We start from the raw sequence: 12,005 nt of genomic DNA, 5'->3' as shown, positions 1-12,005 counted from the left end.
TCATAGGTTGATTGACTCATCCTGTAACATTGTCCTTCTCCATGGTGGGCACCCCTGGAGCCAACCCCTGGAAAGGGATGATCTTTGCAGCTGACATGGTGCCCTCTTGTGGCAGCAGAGTGAAGTTACCTTCTCTGCTGGGATTTGCTCCTTTTCTCTCCCTCTGGTGGCATAGTGCATTTAGTGTTGTGCTGCTAACTGAAAGGTCAGCTATTCAAATCTACCACCCACTCATCTGGAGAAAGATGGGCAATTCCTGCTTATAAATAAAGATTTGCAACCTCCAATACTCAATGGAGGGTCACTGTAAGAATCAATTTGATTGTAATGGCTTAAGGGACACTGGCTGTCCCCGTATTGCTTGAAGCTCATTTGGTGTCATGAGGGATGATTGTTCCCCCTGGAAGATGCTGCTGTTCAGTCCTATCAGAGAGGGAGCCAAAGGGCACAGTGATCATCAGCTGACCCAGGGAGCTCCCTTTCTCCCTCTCCCCACTCCCCCCCCCCCCAGCTGGGCGTAAGCAGTTTGCCCGTCATGAATAGCTCCAGAAGTCTGCCTACCTGCTGGGGTGCGGCCTGGAGGAGCACTCCTCTGCCATCTTCAAGCACCAACCCAAGGGCGGCACCCTACAGCGTTCCACCTCCTTCCGCCAAGGCCCCGAGGACAGCGGGCTGGGCGACGGCACAGGTATGCGGTGCAGCGCGGGTGGGGAGACAGTGAGAGTGAAGGGATGCTTCTTGTACAGAGCGAGGCCCCGCCCAGAACCTCAAGCCTGTTTGACCCTGAGAAGGTAGGGGAGTCCCAGGGAGAAGACATGAGCTGCACTTCTTGCCCCACAGGCCCCAAACTCAGTGCCCTGGAGTGTCTAGAGGGCATGGCATCGGGCCTCTACAGCGAGCTCTTCACCCTTCTCATCTCCTTGGTGAACAGGTGAGTGCCAGGTGGGGCCCAGAGGCTGCCCTGCTTCCTGCTTTGGCAACGGTTGAGTTAATAATGCCTTTGTGGCTGTGCACTAAAGCTGAACATCTCTACTAGCAGAGGGCTCACTGTCCCCATGGGCTGGAGGGAGGAGAGCCAGGCATGCTCTCCTTGGGATCTTGGGGACCCCACGTGGGTGGGTGAAGCGCAGGGTAAGGCGGAGCTGCCTGGGCAACAGAAGCAGGCCGGTAGGGCCCGCCTGGCAGCACTGTCTCGTAGGCTCTGACCCAGGCTCTTGTTGTGAAGGGCTCTCAAGTCCAGCCAGCACTCGCTCTGCTCTATGATGATTGTGGACACTCCAGGCTTCCAGAACCCCGAGCAGGGGGGCTCGGGCCGCGGTGCCTCCTTTGAGGAGCTGTGCCACAACTACACCCAGGATCGGCTGCAGAAGCTCTTCCATGAGCACACGTTTGTGCAGGAGTTGGAGAAATACAAGGAGGTAGCATTCACTCATGGCTCCCCCCGCCTGAGACACCCCATCCTGCCCTGCCAGCCTCACCACAGGCCTGGCACCCCCAGAAAGGGCATGTGTCCCACTGACTGCTCTTCCTGTTTATTTATTTTCCCTTCTCTTTGGCCCCCTTTACTCTCTGGAGGTCCCTGGGTAGCATAAATGGTTTGTCCTCAGCTCCTAACCCAAAGGTTGATGGTTTAACCACCTCCCCAGCAGCCCTGTGGAAGAAAGGCCTGGTGATTGTTTTGCCAGGAAGACCCCATGGAGCAGTTCTACCCTGCAACATGTGGGTCACCATGAGTCAAAACTGATGTCAAGGGAATTGCGGGGGGGTGAGGGTTGGTGTTTAACCTCTAGTCCATGGCCTCAATCTTACTTTGTGGAACATTTGCTGTCTAAGAAATGCAAAGTGTATTTTAGGGTCTCTAGAATGGTACAATCCCTGCTTCTGAGTGTGCCTGGACCTGGCCTTCCCTAATCCCTTATCTCTTTAAGCTGGTGATTAATTAATTAGGACAGACCTCCATAAAAGGGTGTTCCACATGGGGCAAGATTAGGAAATCCGACTTCATTTGGAGATGAGTTGAATGAACTGGGGAGGAGATTTATCTTGGGTAGGAGAAGATTTAGGAGGGCAATGACAGTTGTTTTCAAGTGTTTCAAGGATGACTCTGAAAGTTGAAGGCAGGCTTATTCTGCATTACCTAATCAAACTGATGTGAATAACAAGAAATAGCTCTGACTTTAGCTGAGTGCAGGAGGAAGTGAGAAGCCTTTCAGCTGTCCAGAAACACACACAGTACCTTGGAAGATAGTTAGCAACTTGTCACTTGGTGATGCTGGGAGAGAGATCGTGCATGGCATGGGGACTGGACTTGTTGACCCCAGAACCCCCTCTTGGCCTGCACCCCCACACATAGCCCCCTCTGCTCACCACTGCTCTGTCTTCCCTTCTAGGAGAACATTGAGCTGGTATTTGACGACATGGAGCCGGTCACAGATGACTCTGTGGCTGCCGTGGACCAAGCCTCTCATCAGTCCCTGGTAGGAAGTCCAACAAGAGTCTAGACAAGGCCTTTCTCTCCTTTCTCACTCCTGCGTCACCAGTGGTGGCCCTGAGGACTGAGAGGGCCCAGCTGTCATGTTTAGACATCAGGCACCTCATATCTCAAGGCCCAAAGGCCCCTGCCCCTCAGCACTCAGTCATTCCTCCAGAGGTCAGTCTGCCTGCCTGGTGCTGGAGGACCACAGCACAATGAGGTCTAACCCAAGGGGGAGGTGTGCCTCCTCTTGCTAGGTGAGGCTCAGATTGATCTGTGAGCACAGCTGAGCCTCAGGCATGTCTGCCAGGAGCCCCAGTATTGACCCCGAAGTGGTGAGGGCCTGACTGGGTCCAGAAGACAGTCATTCTCCCAAGTCCTCAAGAAAAGGACTGTAGCAGCCAACAGAACAATGAGAGAAGGCAGTGTTCTGCTTAGACAGGGAGATAGCGCCAAGCTGTCAAATGCCCGCTGAGGGTCTGTGGTGGGGTGACCCCTCAACCTCGAGGGTGGGCTTTGTCACTCTTTGCACTAGTGTCTTGGACACCTCGGTGCCTGGAGGACTGACTGGCTTGATGAGCATTTGGCATTTGGTGATTGTCCTCAATTAGGGAAATTGCAGAAAGTGCTTTATTGGAGAATTGGCATTTTTGCTAGCCTGCTAAGCTCCCTCCTCTGCCTCCATTTCTGCCTCTTCCCTGCGGGGAGGCCCGCTTAGCTAGAATAAGGGGGTGGGACCCAGGGGAGAATGAGGTGCCCCCCTGGGGATAAATGCTTAAAGTGCCCAAGTACCATATCTCCCCAGGGAGGCAAGATTTCCTTTTTGCCTGACACCTGGGCTCCCATGGCAGCTTTCCTCAAGAGCCTTTGCATCCCCAAGGGAAACAGGGAAGTTAATCCATATGGCTTTATGAGCAGCAGTGGGTCAGTGAGGGGGCTTGACCCTCCTCCTCCTCCTCCTCCTCCTCCTCCTCTTAGCTGGGCCTTGGAGAAGGGGCCCCTCACCGTATCATCATCAGATGACCTCATTGCTTTTTCTGGCCACTTAGCTTTGATGCCCCTTATAGTTGCTCACTAGTCCTCGGATGCCTTCTGCTTCCTTCTGGTCTTGACACCATCCTGTGGTCGTGGGAGGCTGTGAGAAGCAGAATCATTCAGCTGGGGCCAAAGGGAGAGGCGCACCCCTGGGGCTGGAACCGTGGTTAAGTGGTTGTCTGCTAACTGAGAAGTCAGTGGTTTGAACCCACCTGTCATTTGAGAGGATAAAGATGTCGCAGTTTGCTGGTGTCAAGAATCACAGCTTTGGAAGCACTACAGGGCAGTTCTGTTATGTCCCATAGGATCACTATGGATTAGAATTGACTCTACAACGGGTGAGTCAACACTCTTGGTACCAGCAGTCAGGAAATCAAAAAGTGTATCGCGATGGGAAAGTCTGCCGTTAGGGACCTCTCAAAGGTACTCAGGAGCAACAGTGTCTCTCTGGAGACTAAGGTGCACCTGATACAGGCCATGGTATTTGCAATCGCTTGTTATGCATCAGAGAGTTGGACAATGACTAGGGAGGACAGAAGGAGAGTGGATGCTTTTGAGCTGTGGTGCTGGAGAAGGGTACTGAATGTACCATGGACTGCCAGGAAAACAAACAGATTCATCTTGGAGAGGATTAAACCAAGCTGCTCCTTGGAGGCAAGGATTCTGGGGCTTCGTCTGACATACTTTGGACATGTTGCCAGGAGGGACGGGTCCTTGGAGAGGGACATCATGCTTGGGAGGGTGGAGGGACAGCGCAGGAGGGGAAGACCCTCTATGAGATGGATTGATTCGGTGACTGGGGTAATCGGGATGGGTGTGTCAGAGGCGGTGTGGTTGGCGCAGGATAGAGCAGGCTTTAGGGCTGTTGTGCATAGGGTTGCTATGAGTCGGAAACGACTCGATGGCACATAACAACAACAACAACAACAACGGGTGAGGGTCAAAGAGAGGGAAAAGGATACTTCTCACTTCCCTTTTCCTCCAGTCTCTAAAGATCAGGCCAGAATAGTGGAGGGAACATTTCCTACCCAACTTGAGAATTCCATAGAAATTCCACAGGCCTAGTATGTTTGGCCTGCATGGTGCTTTAAAAATCAGAATTCAAGATTTCCACCTTCTCTTAAAGAACTTGATTTATGAACACTAGTCCAAGATTTTCTTAGGATAGCAGTTGTCTGGAGCTGAGTGACAGTGACCCCATTTAGATGTGGGTGCCTGGGTCCCAGCTTGCCCTCGGTGCCTCTGTTTCTGGCTGCCACATCCGTTAAGTCTTCTGCAGTGGCCTGAGCCCGAGACCCCGCTCAGAGGACCAGTGCAGCCCCATGGCTGGCACTTACAGGGAGCGTCATTTTGGCTGTGCGCTGCTCAGGGCCTTACAGACTACATCCTGCTTGATCAGCCTGGAGGTGATGCCCAGGGGATGAGGACAGTATGGGGCTAACCACGATACCATGTGACCTCACAGGGGACAACACTGAGGGGACAGCCTCTGGATTTGGACTTGGAGTAATAAGAAGCCTTTAGTCATTGGTGACTTTGGACCTAGTCCTGATAATCATTTAGTTCAGTCCTTTCTCCTTGCCGTTTACCTCCCCCACAAGATGTCAGCAATGACTGACAAGAGCTGCAATGTACATATGTATATGATTAGTGTGTCTATAATGTGTAGAGAGCACTGGTGGCCTAGTAATAAGAAGCTGTGCTACAATTCCAAAGGCATGTGGTTCAAATCTGCCAGCTACTCTGTGGGGGAAAAAATGAGCATCTCATCCTGTGAGATATACTGCCTCTGAAAACCTGCTGGAGGGTCAGCAGTAAGTCAGTTCCTACTCAGTGGCACACATAACGATAGCATATGGTGGGGCCGGGGTCCTCGCCCCCTTCCCTCAGCTCCATGTGACAAGGTGAGATTTCTGGCTTTTCCCTGTAGGTCCGCTCTCGGGCCCGTACAGACGAAGCAAGAGGTCTGCTGTGGTTACTGGAAGAGGAAGCCCTGGTGCCCGGGGCCACTGAGAGTTCCCTCCTGGAGCGCCTTTTCTCCTATTATGGCCCCCAGGAAGGTGACAAAAAAGGTAAGTGACTTCTTTAGAGGGTGACTCCTGTGCTTCCTCTCCAGAAGGCGCTCCTGTGTGGAGGCCAGGTGAGTAGCAGGCATTTCCCAGGGGCTCATTGAGTCCCTGGACTTTGTGTCTGTGCCCTGGAAATCTGACCCCTGCTTCTCCCACCCTCAGGCCAAAGCCCCCTCCTGCGCAGCAGCAAACCGCACCATTTTCTCCTGGGCCACAGTCATGGCACCAACTGGGTGGAGTACAATGTGGCCGGCTGGCTGAGCTACACCAAGCAGAACCCGGCCACCCAGAATGCCCCCCGACTCCTGCAGGACTCCCAGAAGTAAGACCACCACCACCCGAGTCCTATCTGATGCTCAGGGCTTCCTTCCCGGAGAGGTGTCCCAGGGCCCCTCTGAGGACTCTGAGGGGCAGCAGCAAGACAAACACATGGGAATGACTTCCTACAGTCGCGATTAGAAACAGACATGGTTTAAAAGGGTCTCTAGTTTCAACACCCTACATTCTTCAGAGCAGTCTAGAATAGCCCTGGAAACTGGTCAGTTGTATACCCTTTCTTCCATTTATTCACCAGATAATTAACTATTGGGCACCTGCTCTTTGAAACTGAGCACCGGTAGCCTCATGGCAAGGAGCTGTGCTGCCATCCTGAAGGCACGCAGTTCGAATCCACCAGCTGCTTTGGGCGAGAAGGATGAGCAATCTACTCCCATGCAATTAACTGCCTCTGAAAACCCACCAGAGGGTCAGCTATGACTGGATTCTGACTCGATGGTACACAACAACAACAGCTCTGTGACAGGAACCCTTCTAGGTGCTTGGCAACTGGCAGTGAGCAAAGCTAAAATCCCTGCCCTTGGAGAGTGTGTTTGCAAGTGCAAGGAGACAGATAATAAATGATGAACACAATAAGTAAATTCTGTAGCGTGCAGGAAGAAGCCTCATTCTAATCTCTCCCGCCATGCTGGAAGACTCCCTTCCCTACCTCTGCCTCCGAGTTGAGGGGAAGTACGAGTAGCCACCCTCTCGCTTTCCCATCGCTGCCTACTTCTCAGCCTACCTCTGGTTTTCTTGTTCTTGTTGTTGTTTGGGAGTCTCTCTACAGTTTGTCCACAGAACGTGGGCCAAACAGCCTCCTAACCCAGGGCCCTGGCCACTGCCATGAGGGACTGTCCGATGCCCTTTAAGCTAGGACAAATGCCCTCTATTTTCCATTAATATGTCTGTTTTCCCCTCTCCCTGCCACCATCCTGCTTCCTCTCATCTCTGGCAGAAAAGTCATCAGCAACCTGTTTCTGGGCCGAGCGGGCAGTGCCACAGTGCTGTCGGGCTCCATCGCAGGCCTGGAGGGTGGCTCCCAGCTGGCCCTACGCCGGGCCACCAGCATGCGGAAGACCTTTACCACAGGCATGGCAGCAGTCAAGAAGAAGTCACTGTGCATCCAGATCAAGCTGCAGGTGGTGAGTGTGGCAGTCCAGGCCCCAAGGCCCTTCCTTACCCCTGCCCGTAGACCTAGGTGATCTGGGCACACAGAATCACACTCTGACTTGACCCCCGTTGGTGGTGGTCTTTTAAGCGTGGGTAGACTTGTCCAGGCTTAGCACATCTGCAGGCTGGGACACCTGCTGGCCTTATGATGCCACTTGCACTGGTCTTGCTCAGCTGGGCCCTGCGTGCGCTCAGAGCCCACTGTGAACAGTGCCTTCCCCTTTGGCAGGATGCCCTCATTGACACCATCAAGAAGTCAAAGCTGCACTTTGTGCACTGCTTCCTGCCTGTGGCTGAGGGCTGGGCTGGGGAGCCCCGGTCTGCGTCCTCCCGCCGGGTCAGCAGCAGCAGTGAGTTGGACCTGCCCTCTGGAGACCACTGCGAAGCTGGACTCCTGCAGCTGGACGTGCCCCTGCTGCGTGCCCAGCTCCGAGGCTCCCGCCTGCTGGATGCCATGCGCATGTACCGCCAAGGTGAGGCCTCCTTCCCTCTAAACACCTGCATCATCGACAGCATGTGGAAAGATACTTCAGTCTAATCTCTTCTGCCGCAATGGAAATCTCCCCTCCCTACCTCTGCCCTCCTTGTGGAGGAGAGGTACAGCTAGCCACCCTCTTGCCCATCTAGATCTGACCTTGACCTTCTGTCTGGCCCTGGGACTCTTGCCCTCTGTTTTGCTCTGGTGCCTCCTCTGTGAGATCTCCTTTGTAGGCTGTGCGAGCTCATGGTCTGGTCTTTTCTCTGTTTTCTTCTATCTCACTGACGCTTCCTTCTTCCTCTTCCTCCTGTATTCGGATTCTCTTTGACTCCTTCTTCTCCCTGCCCTGTATCCCCTGCCATTTTCCTCCACAGCTCCCCCTGCCCATGTCTAGTTTGAGTTGGCTGCCTCTACTCACAGCAGAGCTGGCTGCCCAAGGGTGGTAATTGCCTCCCAGAAGCAGGCAGGAGGTTGGGTCAACCCACACTGAGAAATTAGGTCCTAAATCTCTCAGAAGTGTTTAAAATTCCCAAGAAAGGTCAGACAGGCCACCCTTTTTATGGATCCATCTAGAGAAGAGAACAGAGAAGATAATAATGGCATTTAACATCTCTAGACCATTTGCTGGATAAGATGTGCCTGACCCAAGCCATGTGTTTTCAATTGCTTCATGTACAAGTTGAATAATGAATAAGGAAGATTGAAGAATTATCTATGCCTTTGAATTGTGATGTTACCAAAGAATATGAATGTACCAAATTTGTCTTAGAAGAATTGATGCTCAAATGTCTCTTAGAAGCAAAGATGATTAGATTTTATGTCACATACTTTGGACATGTCATTAGGAGGGGTGATGGAGAAAGGTGTCATATTTGATTTTTAATGCAGCATAGTATTCCATTGTGCGAATATACCACAGCTTCTCTAGCCATTCGTTTGTTGATGGGCACTTAGGTTGTTTCCAACTCCTTGCTATTGTGAACAAAGCTGCAGTAAACATGGGTGTGCATATATCTGTTTGGATGTCAGCTATGGTCTCTTCAGGGTATATTCCCAGTAGTGGAATTGCTGGGTCAAATGGTATCTCTATTTGCAACTTTTTGAGAAAGCGCCATACTGCTTTCCACAGGGGTTGCACCATTTTACACTCCCACCAACAGTGAATCAGGGTTCCAGTTTCTCCACAACCTCGCCAGCATTTGTTGCTTGCTGTTCTGTTAAATTTTGCTATTTTGACTGGGGTGAAATGATATCTCATAGTTGTTTTAATTTGCATCTCTCTTAGGGCTAGGGATTTTGAGCATTTCTTCATGTGTTTGTTAGCCATCTGAATGTCGTCTTCGGTGAAGTGCCTGTTCATATCCTGTGCCCATTTTTCTATTGGATTATTTACCTTTATCTTGTTGTGAGGTGTCATATTTGGATAGCATAAGAAAAGCAGAGATTATGAGAATGGCCCCAGATTGGGCAGTTTTATTCTGTTGTACATAAAGTTGCTATTAATTGGAGCATATTTAATGTTGGCATCTAGCAGTAAGATCTGACTGAAAGAGATCCATGTTTGTTCCCATTCCCCAAAAAGGAAGATCCGAAAGAATATAGCAGTTATCAAACAATATCACTAATATCTCATGTAAGCAAAATCTTGCTGAAGATTATCCAGAATCAGCTAGAACAGCACACCAACAGAGAATTTCCAGAAATACAAGCTAGGGTAAGAGAGGCCATGGCACTACAGTTATCATTGCTGATATCAGATGGATCGTGTCTGAATTCAGAGAATACCAGAAAGATGTCTATTTGTGTTTTGTCAACTATGCAAAGGCATTTGATTCTGTGGATCCCAACAAACTTTGACTAACATTGAGACGGATGGGAATCCCAGAACACTTGGTTGTGCTTACGTGAAACCTGCACCTATAAGCCTGGAAGCTGTTGTCCCAACAGAACAAGGAAACACTACATGGTTCAAAATCAAGAAAGGAATGTGCCAGGGATGTATCCTTTCTCCATTCCTTTTCAATCTATGTGCTGAACATAACATTTAAGAAGCTAGACTTTAGGAAGAGGAACGTGGCAGCATGATTGGAGGAAAACACATCAATAACATGCATTATGTAGATGACACGACCTTGCTTGCCAAAAGCAAAGAAGACTTGAAGACTTGCAAAAGATCAAGGAGTGCAGCCTTGGATTCCATCTCAACTTCAAGAAAAGTAACTCCTCACCATCAGGCCAACAGGCAGCATCATGACAGATAGAAAAAGATTGAAGTTGTTAAAGATTTGATCTTGCTCAGATCAGCAACCAACACCCTTAAGAACAAAAAGTCAGAAAATTGAAAAACAAGTTACATTGGGAAAATCTGCTAAGGTCACAGTTCACGTGCAGAATTCAACTCAGGCAGCCAGGCTCCAGAGTCCATACTTCTCAAGTAAGGTTTTGTTTGTCTGAGGAGATCTGAGTTGCTGGGGTTTTGGGGTCAGAAACCTCTCCAGAGTGCTGAAGAACAATCATGTCAGTCTAGAGACTAAGGTGCCCCTGATCCAAGTCATGATCTTCTTAGTTGTTTACTGTGTACCTGAGAGCTGCACCCTGATTAAGGATGACAGAAAAATCAATGCTCTGGAGTTGAGGGTGCTGGAGAAGAGTATTGACCACAGCATGGACTGCCAAGAGAACAAACAGGTCTATCCTGGAGAAAGTAAAACCAGGTTGCTCCTTGAAAGCAAGGATTTTGAAACTCTGTTCAACATACTTTGGGCATGTTGTCAGGAGGGGCTAATCCTTTGACAAGGACGTCATGCTTGGAAGGGTAGGTCGGTGCTAGAGAGGAAGAGCCTAGGTAGATGGATTGCTACAGTGCCTGTGGCAATGGAGTGAGGAGTGTTGGAGATGGTGAAGTTGGCTCAGGATCATTGTTCATAGGGTCACTATGAGTTGTAGTTGACTCAACGGCACATTACAACAGCAGCATCAAGCCCTGGTCTAAATTTTCATGCACATTAATTCCTTTAATCCTCATCATAACAACCTCATGAGGAGCCTGAGTCTCAGAAAGGTTAAGAAGTTTGCCTAAGGTCACACAGCTCACGTGCAGAATTCGACCCAGGCATCCAGGCTCCAGAGTCCATACTTCTTTTTTTTTTTAAGGACAACTTTTTATTGCTACCAGAGGTTTTCATCATCATTCAGTACATGGTTGTGATTGCAATACCTTCTTTAGACTGCACAAAGAGCTCAGAGTCCATACTTAAGGAAGGTTTTGTTTGCCCGAGGAGTTCTGAGTTGCTGGATTTCTGCCCTTTTTTATTTAGCTACATGAGTAGGGTAGGACCCTACACACCCACGACCAGGCACCCTCAGGGCATCCCCATGGGGTCTGTCATGTTTCCCCAGCTGCCAAGGCCAAGAAATGGCTCCCTGCCCTGCTCCAAATAAATCATCGCTCTGTCCCTATGTCTTGATATGGAGTTGGTGTTTATTATTTCAAAACCAGATTGTTACTGCTCTGAACCAAAATCAATGTGCTTTACTCAAACAAGCAGATCGATGAGGACAGCAGCAGCAGCCCCCCTCCCCTCCTCTGGCCCCCAGCCACCGTCGATAGCACTGATGATTAATTAAGATGCCAGGCGTCCGGACCTGCTATCCCGGCCCATCAATTTAATTGCAATTCAGATACAATCAATAGCTCACTTTGTCTTGGCCCCTCCACGGCCCCCGCCTCCTGTTTCAATTATCAGGCACACGCATCAGCCTCATCTCCCAGTTGGAGGATTTCCCAGAGCGAGCTAGCCCGGCAGAGTGGAGCAAGCCCCCACTGAGCTCAGCTCTGCCTCCAGCCACAGACTGTGTGACCCTGAGCAAACCAATCCTAAGCTTCAGTTTCTCCACGTGTGGAAGATGAGGTAGATCTGGTCTGTAATCTTTTCCAGCTGAAATTCTGTGATTCTGTAGGAGAAATCTCCTGGTCCCTCACCATGGACCCTGGTCGTCCTTAAGGTGACTTAGTGTAATCTCTGACTGGCCACCATTCTGATATCACTCGATGCTCATCTCATCCTTCCCTGACTTCCAGCAGGTCTATACTCCCATCCCGGTTGGTGGGGGCGGTGTTAGTGACTCAGGTTAGTAACACAGGTGTTACCCCCTGTGGCAGAATAGAGCTGCACCATAGGGATTTCCAGGCTGAACTTGGTGTGTATGTGTGTGATTGCAGTGAAAAGATTACAGAGCAAATTGATTTTCCATCCTACCGCACATGTGTACTTTGTGTTACAACATTAATTACAGTACTTGCAATGTAACCACCACGGTTGTCCCACTTCCTCTCTGTGATTATCATTTCCACTAATCCTTCTCTCCTGCCCCTTCTTGTCTCCTGGACCTTATCCTTGGGCAAATGCTACCCTTTTGACCTGATATGGTTGGTTAATCTAAGGAGTGAGTGCTTCCCTGT

The 12,005-nt window shown here is 50.2% G+C and overlaps 1 protein-coding gene across 1 annotated transcript in view; it reads left to right on the top strand.

Annotated features, from left to right (window-relative positions):
* The window catches only part of MYO18A (myosin XVIIIA), a 106,017-nt gene that overhangs the window by 56,473 nt on the left and 37,539 nt on the right, over window positions 1–12,005 (top strand). Inside the window, 8 exon segments of the mRNA XM_006890974.1 lie at window positions 512–688; window positions 841–931; window positions 1,226–1,418; window positions 2,391–2,477; window positions 5,439–5,580; window positions 5,740–5,899; window positions 6,851–7,037; window positions 7,295–7,538. Of these exon segments, the coding sequence (XP_006891036.1) occupies window positions 512–688; window positions 841–931; window positions 1,226–1,418; window positions 2,391–2,477; window positions 5,439–5,580; window positions 5,740–5,899; window positions 6,851–7,037; window positions 7,295–7,538 (1,281 nt within the window).

This window comes from Elephantulus edwardii, unplaced genomic scaffold (assembly GCF_000299155.1).
Source record: "Elephantulus edwardii isolate Elephantulus edwardi_28Jun2011 unplaced genomic scaffold, EleEdw1.0 scaffold00094, whole genome shotgun sequence".
Taxonomy (NCBI): Eukaryota; Metazoa; Chordata; class Mammalia; order Macroscelidea; family Macroscelididae; genus Elephantulus; species Elephantulus edwardii.
This window is presented reverse-complemented; position numbering and strand designations above follow the sequence as displayed.